Below are 23,487 nucleotides of genomic sequence, written 5' to 3'. Positions count from 1 at the left end.
CCTTCAATAGCCTAACTATTTTTAGAAAAGCAGTTATTTTCTCATTCCTTAAGAGAAAAGTGTGGCAATCATCCTTGAATGGAACATATTTTGTGTTTGCTTTATCAACATATTTTAGGTAGCATACTTCTGAAATACTTTATCACAGAAAAAAGCCAGCAAATTAGATACTCATCTTTTTGTAGAAGAAAAGTTCATGACTAATCTAAGTCAACAACTGTTCTGAATAATTTGCCTCAATATAACCACAAAATCCTGGGAAGTACAAAAGATTTTCGTGAGGACTTCCTAACTCATGACATCCTTTGCTCCTTGTAAAAATTCCTACATTTTCTTAACCAGACACAAACAGGCTGCAATAAAAGGGAGCAAGCCAGTGAGAGCTTTCAGTTCTTATGTATTGTGGAACTCCCACCCTGATCCTGGGAATCTGCATAGATTTATGTAACATATAAAGACCATAGCGGGGTCTGAGTCCTCCTGTCTTATATGTTAGTTCTGCTTGATTTCTCGCAAATTTTTTGGAATCAGAATAAATGGATTGGGTGGTGTGTGGCTCAGTGGCAGAGTTCTCGCCTGCCATGCCAGAGAGCTGGGTTTGTTTCCCGGTACCTGCCCATGCAAAAAATAAATAAATGAATTGATAAAGAGTATCTACAAAAAAATCTACAGTGAACATTATACTTAGTGTTGAAAGACCAAATGCTTTTCCCCAAAGATCAGGAAAAGATAAGAAAGTCCCTCTCATTACTCTTATTCAACTTAAGGCTTGAAGTCCTAGCCAGCAGAATAAGGCAAGAAAAAGAAAAGGCATATAGATCAGAAAAATAAAACTGTCCCTATTTGTAGCTAACATGATAATTTATGGATGATATAGAAAATCTAAAATTAACAACAACAACAAAAAAAACAAAAAACCTCCTAGAACTGCTAAGCAAGTTCAGCAAAGTTGCAGAATACAAGATCAAGATCAACATACAAAAATCAATTGTAGGATCAAGAGGGCAGAGTGAAAAACTTCAACACTCCATCCTCCCACAGTAGCTTTGAACAAAAAGCAATAATTGGCAGAAACATCTTAATAAAAGCTCCAGAAAACTCTTAAAGGTTTGCAGAAATGGGTGAATGCCAAAAAAGAAAAAGGGCTACTTAAAAGTAGTAGGATCTCAGGGCAATGTGACAGTGGCTCAGTGGCAGAATTCTTGCCTGCCATGCCATAGACCTAGGTTTGATTCCTGGTGTCTGGCCATGCATGCAAAAAATAATAATTTAGTAGTATCTCACCATGTCCTGGCTAGCTCCTCCTGCAGCACTTCATTGGCCAGGCATACCAGTCCGCACTTCCTGTGTGGGTCCCTGGTCCCAGTTCCAGAGGAAACAGAGTAACCCTCATGCACATACTGGGAGTATGTATTTCTGGCACAGTCTTACTGGTGACAGCCCAAGAGCCTGAACCAGGATGCTAATCACAGGCTCACTGTCCCTGAATTGGCCTTGTGTATAGAAGGCAGCTTACAGAGTCTCCTACAGAACACTGTGACAGAGCAGTCAAACTGTGCTGCCTGCAGCAAGGGATTACTGGCTATTGGGCATACATTGTAGTGCCCAGGACCATAAGGAAATGGTTTCCTAGGGAAGAGGAGACATTCAGAACCCTGTGAACAGAGGAATTCCTAGGGCCACACACACAGGCCCCAAATAAGACCAAAACACATGTACAGAAAGGATAAGAAAGGCCCCTACACTTTGGCATGGAGCTGTTCTCCAAATACATTATATGGATAATCTTGGAATTATCCAGTCTAACATGTAGAGACCAAGCTCTCTCTCTTTCTCTCTCTCTTTCTGTCAGCTTCTAACATTCAAGGAAAGCTTGATCAAAACACTAACTGAATACACGCTTAAGAAACAGAGAAATCCAAGTCTGAATTTCAGCAATAACATTTTAAAATATCATAATATCTAGGTTTCAATGAAAGATTGTGACACATACAAACAGGACGTAATGGCCCAGGAGAAGATTAAAACATTAGAAAACATCAATGTGAAGGATCAGACCTGGTACATACCAGACAAAGACTTTTTAAAAATGGTCCTAGGTTAAAAAACAAAAAAAAAAATCCTAGTTATTCTCAAAAAGCTAAAGGAGAACATGGACAAAGAACTAAAGGAAATCAGGAAAATGATGAACACAAGGACTATCAATAGAGAAATGAAAATCATGAATGCTACAGAGCTGAAGACCTCAGGAACAGAAATTAAAAATTCCCTAGAGGGGTTCAATGACAGATTGGAGCTGGAATCAGTGAACCTGAAGATAAGACAATTAAAATCATCCACTTTAAGGTGCAGAAAACAGAAAAGTGAGACGAGCCTGAGGAAGCTGTGGGACACCATCAAGAGTACCAATGTACACATGGAAATACCAGAAGGAGAAAAAAAAAAGTAGAAAGGGGCAGAGAGAATATCCAAATAAATAATGGTTGAAAATGTAATAAATTTAACAAAAGACATGAATATACACATCCAAGCTGTTCAAGTAACTCCAAACAGAATAAAGCCAAATAAACCCACACCACAGCATTATTAAAATCAAAAGAATTCTGTAAGCCACAAGAGAAAACAATGTGTCATTTACAAGGAAGCCTCCCTCACTAAGATTAAGTGCTTATTTCTCATCAGAAGCCATAAAAGGCAAGAAGGCAGTAAAATGACATATTTAAAGTGCCAAAAGCAAATTTTGCCAGCCAAGAATTCTATATTCGGCAAAATTGTCTTTCAAAAATGGGGGATAGGTTAAGACATCCCCAGATAAAGAAGAGTTGAAGGAGTCCACCACCATTGGACAGCCCCAACAGATTGAAGACGCGTGAAGAAAGATCTCCAGCAAGGGTATAAATGTGGGTAAATATAATACCAGTACTACTGTATTTTTTTTGTTTGTAACTTCACTTATTATTTCCCATAGGATCTAAAAGGCACATGCATAAAATGTAATGATAATCAGTGGTTTTGGACTCATAATGTATAAACGTGTAATTTGTAACAAGAACTACATAAAGGTGGGGTGATGGAGAGGTATAGAACATAGTTCATGTATACTATTGCAGTTAAGTTGGTTTGAAAACAAATGAGATTATTATAGATTTAGGATGTTAAAGCCCCACGGTATTAAGAAAATATGAAAGTTTATAGGGTCAAAAATTATAGTACAAAAATCTGACCTTGCCAGAGGCGAGGTCAAGGATAATGAGAAGTTAATGCATAATAGGTATAGGGTTTCTGTTTGGGGAAATAACAATTTTTAGTAATGGAAGGTGGTGAGGGTACCACAATATTATGGATGTGATTAATCCCACTGAATGGTGTGCTTGGGAGTGGTTGAGATGGGAAAGTTTATGTTGTATCTGTGTTTCCACAATGAAGGAAGGGAGACAAGTAGAAAGGGAAGGGAGGGAGGCAGAGAAACTAAAAAGATAATTACAATTAAATGCAAGATGATTCTGAACAGGATCTCACAAAGGAGGAGAAAAGATGACTCAAAAGAATATTTATTGGGGCATATGAAAATTGGAATATAGACCATAAACTTTATATCAATGTTAACTTTCTTGAACTAGATAACTGCACTTAAGGTAGTTACATAAGCGAATAGCCTTGGCCTTAAGAAATGTACATGTCAGTATTAAGTGTTCAAGGAGCTTGATGTGTGCGCCCTGCAGTCAAGTGTGCAGAAAATGAATGGACGGATAGATAGATAGAACAATATGACAAATATCACAAAATGTAAAAATTTGTGGATCTCATATCTCGTGGGGGGGTAGGGATATGCTGGAGTTCTCTGTATGGGATTGTATTATTTTGGTAGCTGTTTTATAAATTTGAAAGTATTTCAAATAAAAAGCTAAAAGTAAAAAAAATCACACCTGGAAAGAACTTGATTTAAATAACTACCATTTAAGGAGAGTGCATTGCCTCCTTTCTCTACCAATTATAAAATTATTTGAACGAGCTCCAGAACAACTACTAAATAACCAGAAACAGTACAGAATAGCTCCTGGGGCCAGGCCAGTGACCAGACACACAGCGTACCCCAATCTGGACCAGCTGGACCAGCTGCGAGCCCCCCCCCCCCAGAACCATGAGTTCACCAAGCCGTGGCGGCTGGCGCCCCTCCCCCACAAGCAGCTTCCCAGAGGGGAAAGGAAAGAGACTTTACCAACAGGAGGGGCTGAGCCCAACCAAACGCCAATTGTGGAATTAATTAACAAATTCTGACCACTAAAAATGGGCCCCCAGCTCAGGTGAACCTGGTCAAAGCGGAGGTTGCTCATTTTTGCCCCGGCACCAAGGGGGCAGGGCTGACAGAAAAAGAAAAAAAAAAAGAAGAAAACAGAGGGTTTTTTGGTGTGTTTCTACAAAGGCTTGACTGCCTTTGGATACAGTGGCAGGGCTTCTCAGGCTGCAACTGCCCCAGGCATAGGCAGAAACAAACTCGTTTGAGGGCTTGTCTGGAGTCTGTGCCTTCTCCAGGGGAGGGGTGAAGCCCACTCAGGTGGAATCCCTCCCTCGAGGAATTCAGACACCAGGGCTTGGTAATTTGAAGCCATTAAAACCAGCCTACAGCCTCTCCTCTGTCTCCACCATGCCCCCAGCAGGGAGAGTCTGCCAAAGTTAAAGGTACCGCATCATCTTATGCTGGTGGGACCTGCAGGCAGACAAGCACCACATACTGGGCAGGATAAGAAAAACAGAGCCCAGAGACTTCACAGGGAAGTCTTTCAACCTGCTGGGTCTCACCCTCAGGGAAAACCAACGCAGGTGAACTCTTTCCTCCTGACAGGAGGCCAATTTTATCAGGGAAAATCCCAGCTGGGGTCTATAATACCTAAGTAGACCCTCATAAGGGTGGGGGGAGAAAGGCACCGTACAAGCAGGGCAAGAAACAAGAAAACAAGAACTGAAAAATTATCCTCTGTTAAACAAAACTCAAGCTAAAGGTCCAGATAAAACTGAACTGAATGTCAGGGAACAAATAGACAACAAATTCATACAGCAAGAAAACCCTAGGTAAAAGAAATGAAAGCCATCTCCAGAATAAATGAATTAAGGTAATTAAATGCCTAGACACCAGCAAAAAATAACAAATCACACTAGGAAAATTGAAGATATGGCCCAGTCAAAGGAACAAACCAACAATTCAAATGAGATACAGGAGCTGAAACAATTAATTCAGAATATATGAACAGACATGGAAAACCTCATCAAAAACCAAATTAATGAATTGAGGGAGGATATAAAGAAGGCAAGGAATGAACAAAAAGAAGAAATCGAAAAAACAAATCACAGAACTTATGGGAATGAAAGGCACAGTAGAAGAGCTGAAGAAAACAGTGGAAACGTACAAAGATTTCGAGAGACAGAACATAGGAGTAGTGAACTGGAGGATGGAACATCTGAAATCTGGCAAGAAAAAGAAAATATAGGGGGAAAAATGGAAACATATGAGCAGGGACTCAGGGAATTGAAAGACAATTTGAAGTGTAAGAATATACATGTTGTGGGTGTCCCAGAAGGAGAAGAGAAAGGAAAAGGAGGAGAAAAACTAATGGAGGAAATTATCACTGAAAATTTCCCAACTCTTATGAAAGACTTAAAATTACAGATCCAAGAAGTGCAGCATACCCCAAAGAGAATAGATCCAAATAGACATACTCCAAGATATTTACTAATCAGAATGTCAGAGGTCAAAGAGAAAGAGAGAATCTTGAAAGCAGCAAGAGAAAAGCAATCCATCACCTATAAGGGGAGCCCAATAAGACTATGTATAGATCTCTCAGCAGAAACCATGGAGGCGAGAAGACAGTGGGATGATATATTTAAATTATTAAAAGAGAAAAATTGCCAACCAAGAATTCCATATCCAGCAAAATTGTCCTTCAAAAATGAGGGAGCTCATTGAACGCGGCGCTACCTTTTCGGGCTTTTGTTTTACGGGCCAGGCTTCCGCTAAGCAACCATGTCGAAAGGACCTGCAGTTGGCATTGATCTTGGCACCACCTACTCCTGTGTGGGTGTCTTCCAGCATGGAAAAGTGGAGATCATTACCAATGATCAGGGGAACTGAACAACTCCGAGCTATGTCGCTTTTACTGATACCGAACGATTGATCGGTGATGCCGCGAAGAATCAAGTTGCAATGATCCCCACGAACATGGTTTTTGATGCCAAACGTCTGATTGGACGTAGATTTGACGATGCTGTTGTGCAGTCTGATATGAAGCATTGGCCTTTTGTGGTGGTGAATGATGCAGGCAGGCCTAAGGTCCAAGTAGAATACAAGGGCGAGACCAAGAGTTTCTATCCAGAGGAAGTATCGTCTATGGTTCTCACAAAAATGAAGGAAATTGCAGAAGCTTATCTTGGGAAGACTGTGACCAATGCTGTTGTCACGGTGCCAGCTTATTTTAATGACTCTCAGCGTCAGGCCACCAAAGATGCCGGTACCATTGCCGGCCTCAATGTACTTAGAATCATCAACAAACCAACTGCTGCTGCTATTGCTTACGGCTTAGACAAAAAGGTTGGTGCTGAAAGAAATGTGTTAGTCTTTGATTTAGGAGGTGGCACTTTTGATGTGTCCATTCTTACCATTGAAGATGGAATTTTCGAGGTCAAATCAATAGCTGGAGACACCCACTTAGGTGGAGAAGACTTTGACAACCAAATGGTCAATCATTTTATTGCAGAGTTTAAGCGCAAACATAAGAAAGACATCAGTGAGAATAAGAGAGCTGTCCGCCGCCTCCGTACTACCTGTGAAAGAGCTAAGCATACCCTCTCTTCCAGCACCCAGGCCAGTATTGAGATTGATTCTCTGTATGAAGGAATCGACTTCTATACCTCTATAACCCGTGCCCAGTTTGAAGAATTGAATGCTGACCTGTTCCATGGCACTTTGGACCCTGTGGAGAAGGACCTCAGGGATGCCAAGCTCGACAAGTCACAGATCCATGATATTGTCCTTGTGGGCGGTTCTACTCGCATTCCTAAAATTCAGAAACTTCTCCAGGATTTCTTCAATGGGAAAGAACTAAACAAGAGCATAAACCCTGATGAGGCTGTTGCTTATGGTGCAGCTGTCCAGGCAGCCATCTTATCTGGAGACAAATCTGAAAATGTTCAAGATTTGCTGCTGTTGGATGTCACTCCTCTTTCCCTTGGTATTGAAACTGCTGGTGGAGTCATGACTGTCCTCATCAAGCGCAATACCACCATTCCCACGAAGCAGACGCAGACCTTCACTACCTATTCTGACAACCAGCCTGGCGTGCTCATTCAGGTTTATGAAGGTGAGCGTGCCATGACCAAGGATAGCAATCTGCTTGGCAAGTTTGAACTCACTGGAATACCTCCTGCCCCCCGTGGTGTACCTCAGATTAAAGTCACTTTTGACATTGATGCCAATGGCATCCTCAATGTGTCTGCTTTGGATAAGAGCACAGGAAAAGAGAACAAGATAACCATCACTAATGACAAGGGTCGTTTGAGCAAAGAAGACATTGAACGCATGGTCCAGGAAGCTGAGAAGTACAAGGCTGAAGATGAGAAGCAGAGGGACAAGGTGTCTTCCAAGAATTCACTTGAATCTTATGCATTTAACATGAAGGCAACAGTTGAGGATGAGAAACTTCAAGGCAAGATCAATGATGAAGACAAACAGAAGATTCTTGACAAATGTAATGAAATCATTAATTGGCTTGATAAAAATCAGACTGCAGAGAAGGAAGAATTTGAACATCAGCAGAAGGAACTGGAGAAGGTCTGCAACCCCATAATTACCAAGCTGTACCAGAGTGCAGGAGGCATGCCAGGAGGAATGCCTGGGGGCTTCCTTGGTGGTGGAGCACCTCCTTCTGGTGGTGCGTCTTCTGGACCCACCATTGAAGAGGGTGATTAAATTCAATTGGCACACATACTTCAGCATTGTTCCACAATAAAAAATTGAAGGACCTAAATTTGCAGCACATTCTGTAGCAGTTCAGCTGCTATACAAAATTCCTGGGCATTCTTAATACTTGACTACGGAATATGTGCACAGGGAAAGGATGTAACATTGCACTTTATTAGTACTGTATTGTAAGTGGAAAATGCAATGTCTTAAATAAAACTATTTAAAATTGGCAAAAAAAAAAATGAGGGAGAAATTAAAACATTTTCAGACAAAAAATCACTGAGAGAATTTGTGACCAAGGGATCAGCTCTGCAAGAAATACTGAAGGGAACACTTGAGACAGATACAAAGACAGAAGAGAGAGGTGTGGAGAAGAGTGTAGGAAGGAAGACTGAGTAACGGTAAAAGAAGGAAAATTAGATATGACATATAAAATCCAGAAGGCAAAATAGTAGAAGAAAGTACTACCTGTGCATTAATAACACTAAATGTTAATGGATTGAACTCCCCAATCAAAAGACATAGACTGGCAAAATGGATTAAAAAACAGGACCCATCTATATGCTGTCTCTACTCAAAGGACATGAGGACAAGGACACAAATGGACATTTGCACACCAATGTTTATAGCAGTATTATTTACAATTACCAAGAGATGGAAACAGCCAAAATGTCCATCAACAGATGGTTGGCTAAACAAACTGTGGCATATACATACAATGGAATATTATGCAGCTGTAAGACAGAATAAAGTTATGAAGTATGTAACAACATGGATGGACCTTAAGAACATTATGCTGAGTGAGATTAGCCAAAAACAAAAGGACAAATATTATATGGTCTCACTAATATGAACTGACATTAGTGAATAAACTTGGAATATTTCGTTGGTAGCGGGGACTATCAGGAGATAGAAATAGGGTAAGATATTGGGTAATTGGAGCTGAAGGGATACAGATTGTGCAACAGGACTGAATATAAAAACTCAGAAATGGACAGCACAATACTATCCAACTATAATACAATTATGTTAAAACACTGAATGAAGCTGAATGTGAGAATGATAGAGGGAGGAGGGCTGGGGGCATAAATGAAATCACAAAGAAAGACGATAAAGATTGAGATGGTATAATCTAGAATGCCTAGAGTGTATAATGATAGTGACTAAATGTACAAATTTTAAAAATGTTTTTGCATGGGGAAGAACAAAGGAATGTCATTACTGCAGGGTGCTGAAAATAGATGGTAATTAATATTTTAAAATTTCAACATATATGTGAGACTAAAGCAAAAACTGTTTATTTGGTACAAAATTTATATTTTGACTAGTGCATCTCCTAATATAACGTATGTAGATAGTTGGTTGAACAACATAAGTACATGGAACCTTGGGTAGGACATGAGATTTTGTTGGGTTGTCCAGAGTGATCCCCCAATGAATCCCAGAGTTATTTGATCAGTGAGTGGAAAAGTATTTGCAAAGTCCCCTTGGGGGAATGGTGAGAACGGGGGAAAATTCAACCTCCCTAAGCTGAATTCTTGATATTCTCACAAGCAGTGTGGACAACCAAAGCTATAGGCTGAGCCCCCAGTCTTGGGGTTTGTTCATATGAAACTTAACCCCATAAAGGATAGGTCAAACCTACTTAAAATTAGGCCTGGGTAAGGAGTACAGTATGTATAATTTTTTTTTCTGTTTTCATTTTATTTCTTTTTGTTATCTTTTATTTCTTTTTCTGAATTGGTGCAAATGTTCTAAGAAATGATCATGATGATGAATATGCAACTATGTGATGATATTGTGAATTACTGATTATATATGTAGATGGAATGATTATCTATTAAGAATATTTGTGTTTCTTTGTTGTCATATTTTTTAATTTAAAATTAATAAAAAAAGTTTTTTTTTAATTGGGCCTAAGAGTCACCCCCAAGAGAACCTCTTTTGTTGCTCAAATTTGGCCTCTCTCTCCAGCCAACACAACAAGCAAACTCACCACCCTCCCCCTGTCTGCGTGGGACATGACTCCCAGGGGTGTGTACCTTCCTGGCAATGTGGGACAGAAATCCTAGAATGAGCTGAAACTCAGCATCAAGGGATTGAGAAAACCTTCTCGACCAAAAGGGGGAAGAGTGAAATGAGACAAAGTGTCAATGGCTGAGAGATTCCAAACAGAGTGGAGAGGTTATCCTGGAGGTTATTCTTATGCATTAAGTAGATATCACCTTGTTAACCAAGATATAATGGAGAGGCTGGAGGGAACTTCCTGAAAATGTAGAGCTGTATTCCAGTAGCCATGTTTCTTGATGATGATTGTATAATGATATAGCTTTCACAATGTGACTGTGTGATTGTGAAAACCTTGTGTCTGATGCTCCTTTTATCTACCTTGTCAACAGATTAGTAGAACATATGGAATAAAATTAAATAATAAGGGGAACAAATGTTAAAATAAATTTAGTTTGAAATGCTAGTGATCAATGAAAGGAAGGGGTAAGGGTTATGGTATGTAAATTTTTTTTTCTGTTTTTGTTTTATTTTTCTCGTCTTTTTATTTCGTTTTCTGAATTGATACAAATGTTCTAAGAAATGATCATGATGATGAATATGCAACAGTGTGATGATATTGTGAATTACTGATTATATATGTAGAGCGGAATGAGCATATATTAAGAATGTTTGTGTTTCTTTCTTGTAGTATTTTTTTAATTAATAAAAAAAATTTTTTAAAAATTATTTGAACTAGAAAGAAACCTTGAATACTTCCCCAAAATAATCTTAACTCCAGTTTTAGAAATAGTTTCCTAATTTAACCCTCTTCTACATCTCTCCCTCTCCTCTCTACTGCTGTAGGAGTTATTGTCCTTTCAGTTCATTTGTTAGCTAATCATGATATGCATCTCTTTATTGTCATCTTTGAACTGTTATTTGACTATTTGTGTGTTGATTTGACTTTTCCCTTCAGCAGAATTCTCTATGTCTTACACTAAAAAACTGAGTGTTCCACTTCTGTGTCGCCCTATAGTGACTCACATTTCTTTTTTTTTTTTCCTTAGGAATAAATTTTTTTGTTGAATTTGCTTTGTTATTGTTATTAGATTAATCCTGTTGCTTTCCTTTTAACTGTATGCAGTTACATGTAAACCAAAATATTAGTAAAAACCAATTTTCAGTTCTGTTGTAGAAATAGTCTGAACCAGTAGGGTTTGTCATTCAGCAGGCAACACTTGCCAAAGTAAAGAGAAAGGTTTTAATTAACAGAAAATTCAATTAAGTTGACTTTTGAAAATACTTTCGTTAAATGAAAGAATAATAATAAAATCAATACTTTGACATTTTCTACTTTCCATTTCTTTTTTTTCTTAACTTATTTTATTGTACAGTATAACATATGTACAAAGCAAAGAAATAAAAAAGCGATAGTTTCCAAAGCACGCTTCAAAAATTGGTTACAGGGGGTGCACGGGTAGTTCATTGGTTAGAATGCCCACCTTCCATGCGGGAGACCCAGGTTCGATTCCCAGACCGTGCACACACACACACACCCCAAAAAATGGTTACAGGATAGATCCCAGAGTTTGTCATGAGCTACCATACGATCCTCTCATATTTTTCCTTCTAGCTAATCCAGAATATAGGAGGCTAGAGGCCTTAAATACTCTTTTATCATCACAACTGACTTTTTCCTTCTTTTTTTGTGAACAATAACATAAATACAAAAAAACTATAAATTTCAAAGCACAGCACCACAATTAGTTGTAGAACATATTTCAGACTTTGACATGGGTTACAATTTCACAACTTTAGGTTTTTACTTTTAGCTGCTCTAAAATACTGGAGACTAAAAGAGATATCTATTTAATGACTCAGCATTCATATTCATTTGCTAAGTTTTGTCTTCTATGTATAATTCCACCATCACCTTTGATCTTTCCATACCTCTCATTGGGGTTGTTTGGGCTACGACAATTCTAAATTTTTGATATTGGAAGGGTCTGTCACTGATATGGGGTAGGGAGACGAAACTATCTGATGTTCAGGACTTATCTGGACCAGGGACCCATCTGGAGGTCGTAGGTTTCTGCAAAGTTACTCTAGTGCCTGGAACCCTTGTGGAATCTGATAAATTGCCCTAGTCACATGGTTCTTGAACATCATATGTGGGCATTCGGGATTGTTTGTGGATTTTATTTGATGTAGTTTTCTTTATAAGAAAAAGTACAGTTAATTGCTTAATAAGTTAAGTAAAAGTTAATTCAGTTACCTGACTATGCTCGTATATATTCAGATATGTGAAGGAATTATAGAGTGAAATATCTGAATGCTTAAAAAAATTTATTGTATTTCCATATACTGGCAATGAGCATGTAAACACTGAAGTAAAAATACAATACCATTCACAATCACTCAAAAAATAAAAGAATATTTAAGTGTAAATCTAATAAAACATGTACAAAACTTGTATGCTGAAAACTACAAAATGTTGATGAAAAAAATCCAAGGAAAATATGAATGAATGGACAGCCATGCAATGTTCGTGGATTAGAAAACTCAAATAGTAAAGATGTTATTGCTCCCCAAAATTGATACAGAAGTTTAGTGCAATTCCTATTAAAATTGCAGCAAAAGTTTTGTAGATAAAGACAGGATCAATATGAAGTGTATAAGAAAAATAAACTAGACTAGCTAAAACTATTTTGAAAAAGAGGAATAAAGTGAGGGGAATCCCTCCACACGATTTCATTATTACCCTCAGAACACTGACCTGCAATCACACCCGCCAGGTATACCAGCCCCACTCGATGGCCTTTGTGGACCATTTCCAAGGGAATCCCCAAAATGAGCTGCATGACAAGGTTCCCCAGGATGTGCTGAACTCTGCAGAGATAAACACAATTGTCAGGTATTTGACTAAACCAAGCAATTCTTTTCTTGAGAGACTAATAGACATTGGTACATTGATTCTAATTAATGAATTGCATGATTGGAATTCCATTCAGTAATTTTTTTTAAGCAGGAAAATCTTTTCCTCAAATGAAATTTTACATGACCCCCTCAATATGTAAACCCCATAAAAGTGTATTTTAGAGGTATAAATTTATTTTCTAAGTTCTGTATTGTAGCAATTACTTATAACACCTGAGATTAGCGAGGCTGCTTTAAAGAACATAAACTTGTAATTAGGGGATTTAGATGACAATTGCCATCTTAAGTCAGCCTAGCATCTGATTTTGTTTCAGTTGCACAATATTGAAAAAATCTTAATTCACTCATATTGGGTTCAGATTTAATAGGTTTTTAAACAGCCTGTCTTCCAATCTCAGGATATTCTTCAGTAGAATAGAGATGGCAAAAGAAACTTCATTCCCAGTTGCACACAAAAACATTTACATAACAATACTAAAGTTGGTATCTAAGTGGACAAAAAATTAAGCATGTGATATAAGTGTAGTTCATTTTGTTGCAATTTTTAAATAGATAAAAATATTTTAAATGAAATTCATATTATTTTGTTGTAAAACCCCAGAAGCATCTCTGCAGAATACCAGAACAAAATTTTGAAATATTATCCGTAATTTAGTGGCTTTGTAACACAACAGATATTTCAGACTAGACCAAAAAGTTAAAAACAAAATAGATGTTGGGTCTTCCACCACGTATAGCAGCTTCCATATTGGTTTTAGGGCTTCTGTTTTTGCATTATAATTTACTCAAAAATATTCACCAGGTCATTGAAATATTCAATAGACTCTCTGGGGATATCCTGCAGAAAAGATTACTTATTTTTATGCCCACCTGTTGCACACAGCCACAGCTATCACTGTCCAAGCCCTTTTCAAAGACAGATGAGAAGTCCCAGGGGTGTGGACCTTCCTAGCAACGTGGGACAGAAATCCTAGAATGAGCTGAGACTCAGCATCAAGGGATTGAGAAAATCTTCTCGACCAAAAGGGGGAAGAGCAAAATGAGGCAAAATAAAGTGTCAGTGGCTGAGAGATTCCAAACAGAATCAAGAGATTATCCTGGAGGTTATTCTTACGCATTAAATAGATATCACCTTGTTAGTCAAGATGTAATGGAGAGGCTGGAGGGAACTGCCAGAAAATGTGGAGCTGAGCTCTGGTGGCCATGTTACTTAAAGATAATTGTATGATGATGTGGTTCTCCCAGTGTGACTATATGGTTGTGAGAGCCTTGTGTCTGATGCTCCTTTTGTCTACCTTATCAATGGACAACCAAAACATATGGATTTTAAATAAATAAATAATAGGGGGAACAAACGTTAAAATAAATTTAGTAGATTGAAATGCTGGTGATAGGTGAAGGGGAGGTGTAAGGGCGATGGTATGTATGAATTTTTTTTCTGTCTTCTTTTTATTGCTTTTTCTGAATTGATGCAGATGTTCTAAGAAATGATCATGATGATGATTATACAACTATGTGATGATAGTGTGAGTTACTGATTATATAACAAGAATGGGGGTGGGCCACGGTGGCTCAGCAGGCAGGAATGCTTGCCTGTGATGTCAGAGGACCCGGGTTTGATTCCCGGTGCCTGTCCATGGAAAAAAAAAAAAAAAAAAAAAACAAGAATGGAATGATCATATGATAAGAATGTTTGTGTTTGTATGTGGTTATGTATTATAAATAAAAAATTAATTTAAAAAAGACAGATGAGAAGTTACATTTCTTGCAAGGACAGCTACACTAGTTTTTTAGAGACTGCAGACATAAAAGCAATATGAAATATACGCTCTTGAATTTGAATGGGAGAGTCAAAGAAAGCTATCCTGTTCTCTGGCAACAGCTAAGGGACAAGGTGACTAATAGCACATTTTCTGCTGCTCAAAAGCAAGAGTAGATGTGACATAAAGATGAGTTCCTTTCATGTACCTGAAATAAAAATACAAATTTTTTTCATCAAAATTTTATTCACCTTTCAAGATTCAACTTAAATCCATGTTATCATGCAGCCATACCCACTTTGATCTTTTCCTCTTTCTTATTATTATATTACAGTTATATTACTTTCTTATTACAGTTATATTACTGTAGCCAATCCAGAATCCATTTCCCTTTTCCTTTGTCCACCTCCTTTAGCAAGGTTGGATGAACTAATATTAATTTTCCCAGCCTCTGTTAAAGCTAGGGGTAGCCAAGGCACATCTCATCAGGCCAATGAGATGAAAGTAAGAACACTGCTAGTAGATTTCTGTGCTGATTTGAAATTGATATGTACCCCAGAAAAGCCATGTTCTAATCTAATCTTGTGGGGGCAGACCTGGTGTCCAGCAGGACCTTTTGATTAGGTTACTTCCATAGAGATGTGGCCCACTCAATTGTGAGTGGGACCTTTTGATTAGATGGAGATCCGACTCCATATTAGTTATTGATTATAACTAATTATATTGATTTTGAGCAAGATGGATCTTAATCTGCTTACTGGAGTCCTTTAAGAGGGAAATATTTTGGAGAGAACAAACATATGCTTGGAGAGCTGATAAAAAGCGCAGGGGCCTAGACACAGACGTTTGAAGATGCAGAAAGAGAATACTTCAAGGGAAGCCAGAAAGACCCATAGGACCTGAGAGAGCCATTTGAAACCAAAAGCAGGGTGTGAAGGATGGCAGACATCGCTATTCTTGGACATTTGCATGGCCCTCAATCTGTAAACTTGTAACTTAATAAATTCCCTTTGCCAATCGATTTCTGGTATATTGCATTCCAGCAGCTTTAGCAAACTGAAACAACGTCTACGAAAGTTTTTGTCTTCTTAACAAATGGGATGGATGTTACTGGTATCTGGTACCAACCCTTTCCCCTTCTCCTTACCTTGAATGAAGTTTCAAGCCGCCAACTTGCAACCCTAAGAGAGAGACCAAGGGACTAACAAAGATGCCAGTCCCAGACTGTATTAAACTGCTGAACCAATCACCTACTTCTGGACTTATATGGGAAAAAATTAACCTCTATTTTTTGAGGTAGTTAATCAGATTTTTTTATTACTTGCTTCAAAATCATTCCTAACTTATACAACCCCATATATGACATATGATACACTCCTTACTAATGCTTTTTGAGTGTTTACTATGTGTCAGCACTCTGAAAATTATGTTCTAACTGTTATCTCATTTAATCACAATAACCTTATGAGGTAGGTACTATTATTATCCCATTTTACAGATGATAAAATTAAAGCACGAAGAGGTTAAGTAACTACTGTGTATCAAAATGTTATAGTCCCTGATCTTACTATTTAGCTGACTATTCCCCCTTGTATTTTTAACATCTTTGAGTGCAAGAACCAGTTTGCTCAGAATATATTTGTTGAATGGAAAACTAAATTTTGGAAGTATATACAGAAACCGAGGTATTCTTGGTGATTCTTCTGGCCCTGACCCATCAGGCCTCTGAGTGATGTGTCCTGTCATGCATGCCAATTTAACCAGTGGCCAGAAGAGTCATCTTTTTAGGTCCAAGGCAGGATAGGTTACAGAGATAAGGTCACCTTCAATGAAGCTACAGAGAAGTGGGGCCAGCAGCAAGATTCTCGTCTGCACGAGGCTTGGTGGGTCATGGATTTTGAGCGAGGTTGTGAAAGGCTATTAGCATTTAAGAAACTATAAGTAAATTAAAAGGTAGGCAGTGCATCTCCTACAGTCTATATTACTCCAGGTAGATAACAGTATTATATATTCATCAATATGTATTTGAATGTAATTAAAAGGGGAAGTTTTTTGGTTGTATATGTTACTAGAATAAAAGTGTTTCAAAAATATCCACGGAACAGCCCATCAAAAATAGTGAACCGTAAGTTAAACTGTGGACTACAGTTAATAGTAATGTGCTTTCATCAATTATAACAAATGTACCACACCAGTATAAGTTGCTAATAATAGGGTGGTATATGGGAATTCTTTATTTTACACATGATTATTCTGTAAACCCAACTTCTCAATTTAAGAAAGAAGGAAGGAAGGGAGGGAATAAGAAAAAAAAAAAGAAAAAGAAAAAAAGATGTTCATGTGATTTCGTTTTGTTTTGTTTTTTAACTTTTTAATTTTTTTATTTATGAAACATAGCCACATACAAACACAAACATTCTTACCATATGATCATTCCATTCTTGTTATATAATCAATAACTGACAATATTATCACATAGTTGTATATTCACCATCATGATCATTTCTTAGAACATTTGCATCAATTCAGAAAAAGAAAGAAAATTCATACATACCATACCCCTTACCCTCCCTTTCATTGATCACTAGCATTTCAATCTACTGAATTTATTTTAACATTTGTTCCCCCTATTATTTATTTAAAATCCATATATTTTACTTGTCTGTCGATAAAGTAGATAAAAGGAGCATCAGACACATGGTTTTCACAACATGTGGTATTTTTTTTAAATACCACGGTAGAAATAGGACTAGTGATTCAGTTTTCCACCTTTTACAACCTAAACACTGAACAACATCAAGAAACTATTGGAATATATTTTTGGTTTTGTTATGGCTTGATCTCTTTCCATTAATATTCCCATGTGAATCCCATTAGGCAGTTATAACTTAATATAAGTACACTGGACTTAAAGTTAGCACTAACAGGTTGAAGTCCTAGTTCTGCAACTTAGATGTGTGACTTGGAGTAACTACATCCCTAGGCCTCATCAAATGGTGGGAGTAGGGTGCACGGATGGCTTGGTGGCAGAATGCTTGCCTGCCATGCAGGAGACCTGGATTCGATTCCTGGTCCATGCACTAAAAAAAGTCAGGGGGAAAAAAATGGTGGGAGTAATTCCTACTGTGAGGACCAAATGAGATTATGGACAAGAAAGGGCCTTATTATTAGTAAAACTCTAAACAAGTGTCAGGATTTACAATCATTTATAGTCATTTCTGATATCAGTGACTTAACTGTCATTCCTTACCCAGCATGTACCAGCATGTACGAAATGAACCTCCAGGCTTCTCCCCTCTTGTCAGGACGGTAAGTAAAGGGACTCCCCAAGATGCCAGTGTCCAAGGTGATCCACTGTTTCTGAGGCTTCCACACAGCATAGTATATAAACACTGCCAGCTGACAGGGAGGGGTAGGCAGAAATGTTAACCACACCTTCTCCGGAAAGTGGCCCAATTGAAGCCCATGGGCAATAACTTTGCTTTAAATGATTAACTCTCGAGTGGGCCATGCCACAGCATGTGCTCAGAAGATAATAGGAATCAACTTCCCTACCATCCCCCATTGTGGTCATATCATACTTCCTCCAATAGTTAGGAGCAGCCCTAGACCCAGCTGCAAAAAATTTCTGAAGCCCTTTCCCCTCTTCTTTCACACTCTGCTCTCTCTTAAATATCCACTCTCCCCCCTCTTAAATACCCACTGCTCTCATCTTCCCAACCCGTTTAAGCTTTCATTTCCAGCTTAATATAAAATTAAGTCAATGTTCACTTCCAAAGAACAAAGCAGAGAAAGGGAAAATAATAACTTTAAGGCAGAGAAACCTAGTAAACGCTGCCTTAACCAAGTGATAAACATTCACCTCCCCAGGGATATCCTGGGGATACAACATACCCCCTGATAGGATGCAACGAGAAGGGCATTTCACCTTGTGTTATTCTTCCCCCAAACACAGAATGCCAGTCTAATCATGAGAAAAACATCAGACCAACCCAGACTGGGGGATATCCTACAAGATACCTGGCCAGAATGCCTCAAGATTGTCAAAGTCATGAAAAACAAAAAGAAAGAAAGTCCGAGAAGCTGTCACAGATCAGATGAGACTGGGAGAGATGACAACTAAATGTTATGTGTTAACGTGGTTTGGATCCTGAGACAGAAAGGGAACATTAATGGATAAACTGTTAAAATCCCAATAAAGTTGGACATCCAATTAATTGTGATATACCAACATCAGTTTCTTAGTTTTGACAAAAGTGCCATGGAAATGTAAGATGCTAACAATGGGAGCCACTGGATAAGGGGTATATAGTATACAGGACCTCTCTGAACTATCTTTGCAACTTTTCTGTAATTCTAAAATTACTCCAAAATTGAAAATGTATTTAAAAGAAACTTCTTATTTAAAAAAAAAAATTAAGTCACTACATTGATCCCTCCCAGAGAGGCAAATGTCTCCACACCTTTCTGTGATTCCTCCAAGGAACACTGCCCTCTGACTAGCACTCACTGGTTAGGCAGGCATGTTTTGGGCCATGTGCCCTTATCCTATTCTCCAGTCCCCCACCTCCTACAGCTGATTGGCCCATGTGCAGGTCAGTCATTCCAAGCTGATCTGTGGCCTTACAACCTGTGTGCAAAGATAAACTGGTCTGACCAAGGCAGGTAGCAATGAGGATAAATTCTCATTTATTCTGGAAGGATACAGTGAGGTAGGGTCCTGGGAAGCACAAAGAATCCAGATACAAATCTTCAGTTTCTGCTTCAGCTCCTCATGGCTTCCAAGTTGCAGGTATTCTCACAATAAAACCCTCTATTCTATCCCAGAGTAATTTGGGCAGAGAATAAAAAAATATTTGCAAAATCCCCTTGAGGGATTGGGGAGAAAGAAGGAAATATTAAACTTCCCTACCTGGGGAATTACTGACATTCTCGCAAGTATTGAGGACAACCAATTTAATAGGCTGAGCCCTAAACTGTGGGGCTCGCCCCTATGAAACTTATTCCTGCAAAGCCTACTTACAATCATGTCTAAGAATCACTCCCAAGAGAACCTCTTCTGTTGCTCAGATGTGGCCTCTCTCTCAAAGTCAGCTTGGCAGGTGAACTCACTGCCCACCCCCCTATGTGGGACATGAATCCCAGGTGTGTAAATCTCCCTGGCAACATGGGACATGACTCCCAGGGATGAGACAGGACCTGGCATCATGGGCTTGAGAAAACCTTTGTGACCAAAAAGGGGGAAGAGAGAAATGAAACAAAATAAAGTTTCAGTGGCTGAGAGATTTCAAATAGAGTTGAGAGGTTATTCTGGAGGTTATTCTTATGCATTATATAGATGCCACTTTTTTAGTTTTTAGTGTATTAGAATAGTTAGAATACCTGAAACTGTTGAACTATATTCCAGTAGCCTTGATTCTTGAAGACAATTGTATAATTATATAGCTTTTATAGTGTGACTGTGTGATTGTGAAAACCTTGTGGCTGATGCTACCTTTATCCAGGGTATGGACAGACAAGTTAAAAAATAAGGACAAAAAAATTAAATAAATAATAGGGGGAGGATAAGAGGTAAAAATGCATAAATTATAATACTAGTGGTCAGTGAGAGGGAGGACTGAGGGGTTTGTGATGTTTGGGGTTTTCTTTTTTCATTTATTTTTCTGGAGTGATGCAAATGTTCTAAAAATGACCATGGTGATGAATGCACAACTATGTAGTGATATTGTAAGCCACTGATTATATACTTTGGATGGACTGCATGGTACATAAAGATATCCTAATAAAAACATTAGAAAAAAAATCTGTTCTGAAGAAAATTTAGAACGATGTCCCTTCAACAAAAACAGTCTTAACAAAAGCTTCTCCTAGGAATGTTTACACATTAGCCTTGTCTTTATCTGAGCCATATGAGGCTTGGTCCCTATTAAAGAAAGTTGAGGCATCAGTGGAAATTAGAAAGATTGCATTAGGGTCCCTGAAGTCACACCACACAGTAACCATCAGCCATCCTCCTTATGGGGCATCATAGTACAAGAGAAAAAGGTAGGTGTGATGAGGCTCAGGAGAAGCCTAGTCCTGGCCAAGTCACTGTTTGACCTTGGGCAAGTCATTCAACCTCTCTGGCCCTTGCATTCTGTTTTGGAAAATAAGAGGGCTCACAAGATCAGTGTCTGAAAACACACTGCATGCTGCCTGAAGCAGACATTGTTAGAGGACCTTATTTTTTTTTCTACTGAAATTTGAAGGCAACCTTTAATTCTTCTAAGCATATGGCTCCAGACAGAACTTACCAATCAATTCAAGTTGTCTCATGATATCAAACCAATTTGCAACCCCAAGACTGTACCCCACCAGCTGAAATGAAGAAAGCTGAAATTGGAGTCACTCCTGGGCAAGGGCTCTGTTAGAAAGATGAAACTCAACCCTTATTGAAAGTAACCAGGAGCATAGGAAAATCCTGGAAAGGGAGCTCAAGAGGGTAAGGTTGAGGTTCTGTCTGCTGTATTTGTCACCACTGAGTTCTCTTCTTGCATGTTGTCCAGTTGTATTCAGATTCACACCATCCACCTCCAAATCATGCACCTAAACCCCAGCATTTGTTTGCAACTCCCCAGTGGTACTTATGCTAGTGCCCACCACCCAACCCATTTACCTCTGCAAGGCTGATCGTGATGATGAAGATAGGGGGTGGGAGGCAGTTAGCTCGATCCAAATATGTTCTTCGGGACTCTTCTGGAAGCATCCATTTTGAGACAATCCTGTGCACCTTTTTATTCTTGGGGAGAGCTTTATCTCCTATGACCGCTCTCATCTTCTCTTCTTCCTCCAGCTGTTCTTTCATCTCTCTTGCAGTATTCAGATTCATACTCTCCATCTCCAAATCAGCAGCAGCAGCCATTGTCCTGGGTCCTCCCTCCACCTAAAAGAGACAGGAAAAACAGATGGCCTTATAGCCTTCAGTCCATGGCTATTTCCTGGGCTTTCTGGCACCACCATCAGTTTCCAGGCCTTCAGTGTATTAATAGAAAGCAGCTTAAGATGATCAAAATGATCCCTGGTACCCAAGCACTCATAATATATACTCTGCCATCAGCAATACAAATTACATAAATTTATGAAATTTAATTACATAAATTATGATAAAGCACCAGGGCCTCTACAAATGAAGGAAGGCTCCTTTTGTTTCTCCTACTGCCCCACCCAAGAGGTGGACATGAGACTTGAATGGCAACCCTACCTCATATATCCTTTCCTTACCCTCTGCCACCGACTTTCACTCAACCATTCGTGTAAAAGATGGCTTTGCCATGAGGAGATTTATCTCAGAGCCCATGTACCTTGCACAATTGAACTCAACTTTGTCTAACTTCAAAGAACAGTCTCATTTCCATTCTTAGTTTCACCTTGCTTCTATTTCCAGGCCAAACTTGGTCCCTGGTTTCAGGATCAGAGTCAAAAATCATTATTTGAACATCCACTCTGTGTCAGGCACCATGCTGGTGGCTTTCACATCTATTGACTTACTGGAGCCCTCAACAACCCCAGGAGGTGGGGGCTTTTATTCCTATATAGAGATGAATAAGTACCCCCCACCAAAAAAAAGATCAAATAACTTTTCCAATATTCAAACCCAAATTTTCTCTTTCTAAATTAATATTATTCTAAAATGCTCTATCTGCCCATTCTATATCACACTTGAGTTAGGATGGCTATTCCTTATTGGTTCTCTAGATACATCAGCATCCTTGCTCAAACATATCTTTCCAGCAGTTCTCTGACATGGTCAATTCTTGTCCGTGTTCCTATTAAAAAGTTACAAGAGTAGATACAATGGGTGTAAGAGGCTCTGAAAGTTTATCTTTGTTAGTTACATGGGAAATCCATCTCTCTATATTTGATTTTTTTAAGTATATATTGCTATTTTAATAAAAATAAAGTAATATCTACAAGATTTTTGTTTGGTCCTAATGTCTTACTATGTATTATTTATCTCTCCCCTCTCCTTTGCAGCCATTAACCATCCTGTCATCCTGTACTCCTTCAATGAAGCTGCTCTTGCAAGAATCATGTCCTGCAAACAAGTCTACTTCAGTAGTGATGGAAGAACCCTGACGATGATGGCAGAGCATCCTTAGCATTTCAGAGCATACCCCAAGCAAAATCTCATAGACTCCTTTGAACAGTACTGTGATGTAAAGGGAAGGCAAGCAATATGTTCCCAGTTCTGTTCTCAACCTTCCTAGCAGACATCCTTGTTAAAATCACTTCAGCTGTGACTTTCATCTCAACTATATTTCATTCACAGATGTCCTACATCACAGCCACAAGCATCCTCTCTTCAGCCTTCACCAATAACACTCATAGCTGGACTTCTCTTACTTGGTGAAGAGGAGTGGGAGGAGTGGCAAGGTCACTAGAGGACAGGAGCACAGGCTTTGACACTAGAAAGACCTGGGGAGTCTTACTTTTCTTTGCAGCCCCAGTCAAATGCCCCAGGCCTGGCATCTAGAGGAAGCCATAGAGGATCATCAATAAAAGCATAAGCCATGGAGTCAGGTGGCTGAAATTAAAACGTGGCTCCACCACATGTCAGCTACGTAATCTTAAGCAGATCACTTAAATTCGATAAGCTTCAAGTTACTTTTTTTTCATTGTGGTAAAACACATAACATCAAATTTACCATTTTAACCATCTTTAAGTGTACAATTCAGTGGCATTAAGTACATTCACAATGTTATGCAGCCATCACCAGTTTTTTTTTTATTTCACCCCAAAAAGAAACCCTCTACACGTTAAGTAATCACTGCACACTCTCACCTCCTTCCAGCCCCTGGCACCCACTA

At 38.7% G+C, this 23,487-nt stretch overlaps 1 protein-coding gene and 1 long non-coding RNA gene across 10 annotated transcripts in view; one reads left to right on the top strand and one right to left on the bottom strand.

Annotated features, from left to right (window-relative positions):
• The window catches only part of LOC143674466 (uncharacterized), a 61,204-nt gene extending 39,503 nt beyond the window's left edge, over window positions 1-21,701 (top strand). For 2 of the 4 annotated variants that reach the window (XR_013171065.1, XR_013171064.1), the window contains 2 exons: window positions 17,895-17,949; window positions 18,596-21,695. This is a non-coding gene — a long non-coding RNA (uncharacterized LOC143674466). Of the gene's footprint in view, window positions 1-17,894; window positions 17,950-18,595 lie in introns of all 4 variants that reach the window. The other 2 variants (XR_013171066.1, XR_013171067.1) reach the window with 2 other exon arrangements.
• Window positions 1-23,487, bottom strand: part of RHBDL2 (rhomboid like 2) — a 61,016-nt gene that overhangs the window by 23,576 nt on the left and 13,953 nt on the right. For all 6 annotated transcript variants that reach the window (XM_077150207.1, XM_077150203.1, XM_077150205.1 and 3 more), the window contains 3 exons: window positions 21,296-21,562; window positions 17,891-18,039; window positions 12,720-12,832 (listed from right to left, as the gene is read on the bottom strand). In XM_077150207.1, coding sequence (XP_077006322.1) covers window positions 12,720-12,832; window positions 17,891-18,039; window positions 21,296-21,541 — 508 coding nt within the window. In that variant the 5' untranslated portion in view covers window positions 21,542-21,562. The remainder of the gene's footprint in view (window positions 1-12,719; window positions 12,833-17,890; window positions 18,040-21,295; window positions 21,563-23,487) is intronic.

Source organism: Tamandua tetradactyla, chromosome 2, assembly GCF_023851605.1.
Source record: "Tamandua tetradactyla isolate mTamTet1 chromosome 2, mTamTet1.pri, whole genome shotgun sequence".
Classification (NCBI taxonomy): domain Eukaryota; kingdom Metazoa; phylum Chordata; class Mammalia; order Pilosa; family Myrmecophagidae; genus Tamandua; species Tamandua tetradactyla.
The sequence above is the reverse complement of the archived record's forward strand: the minus strand, read 5'-3'. Positions and strand labels throughout refer to the sequence as shown.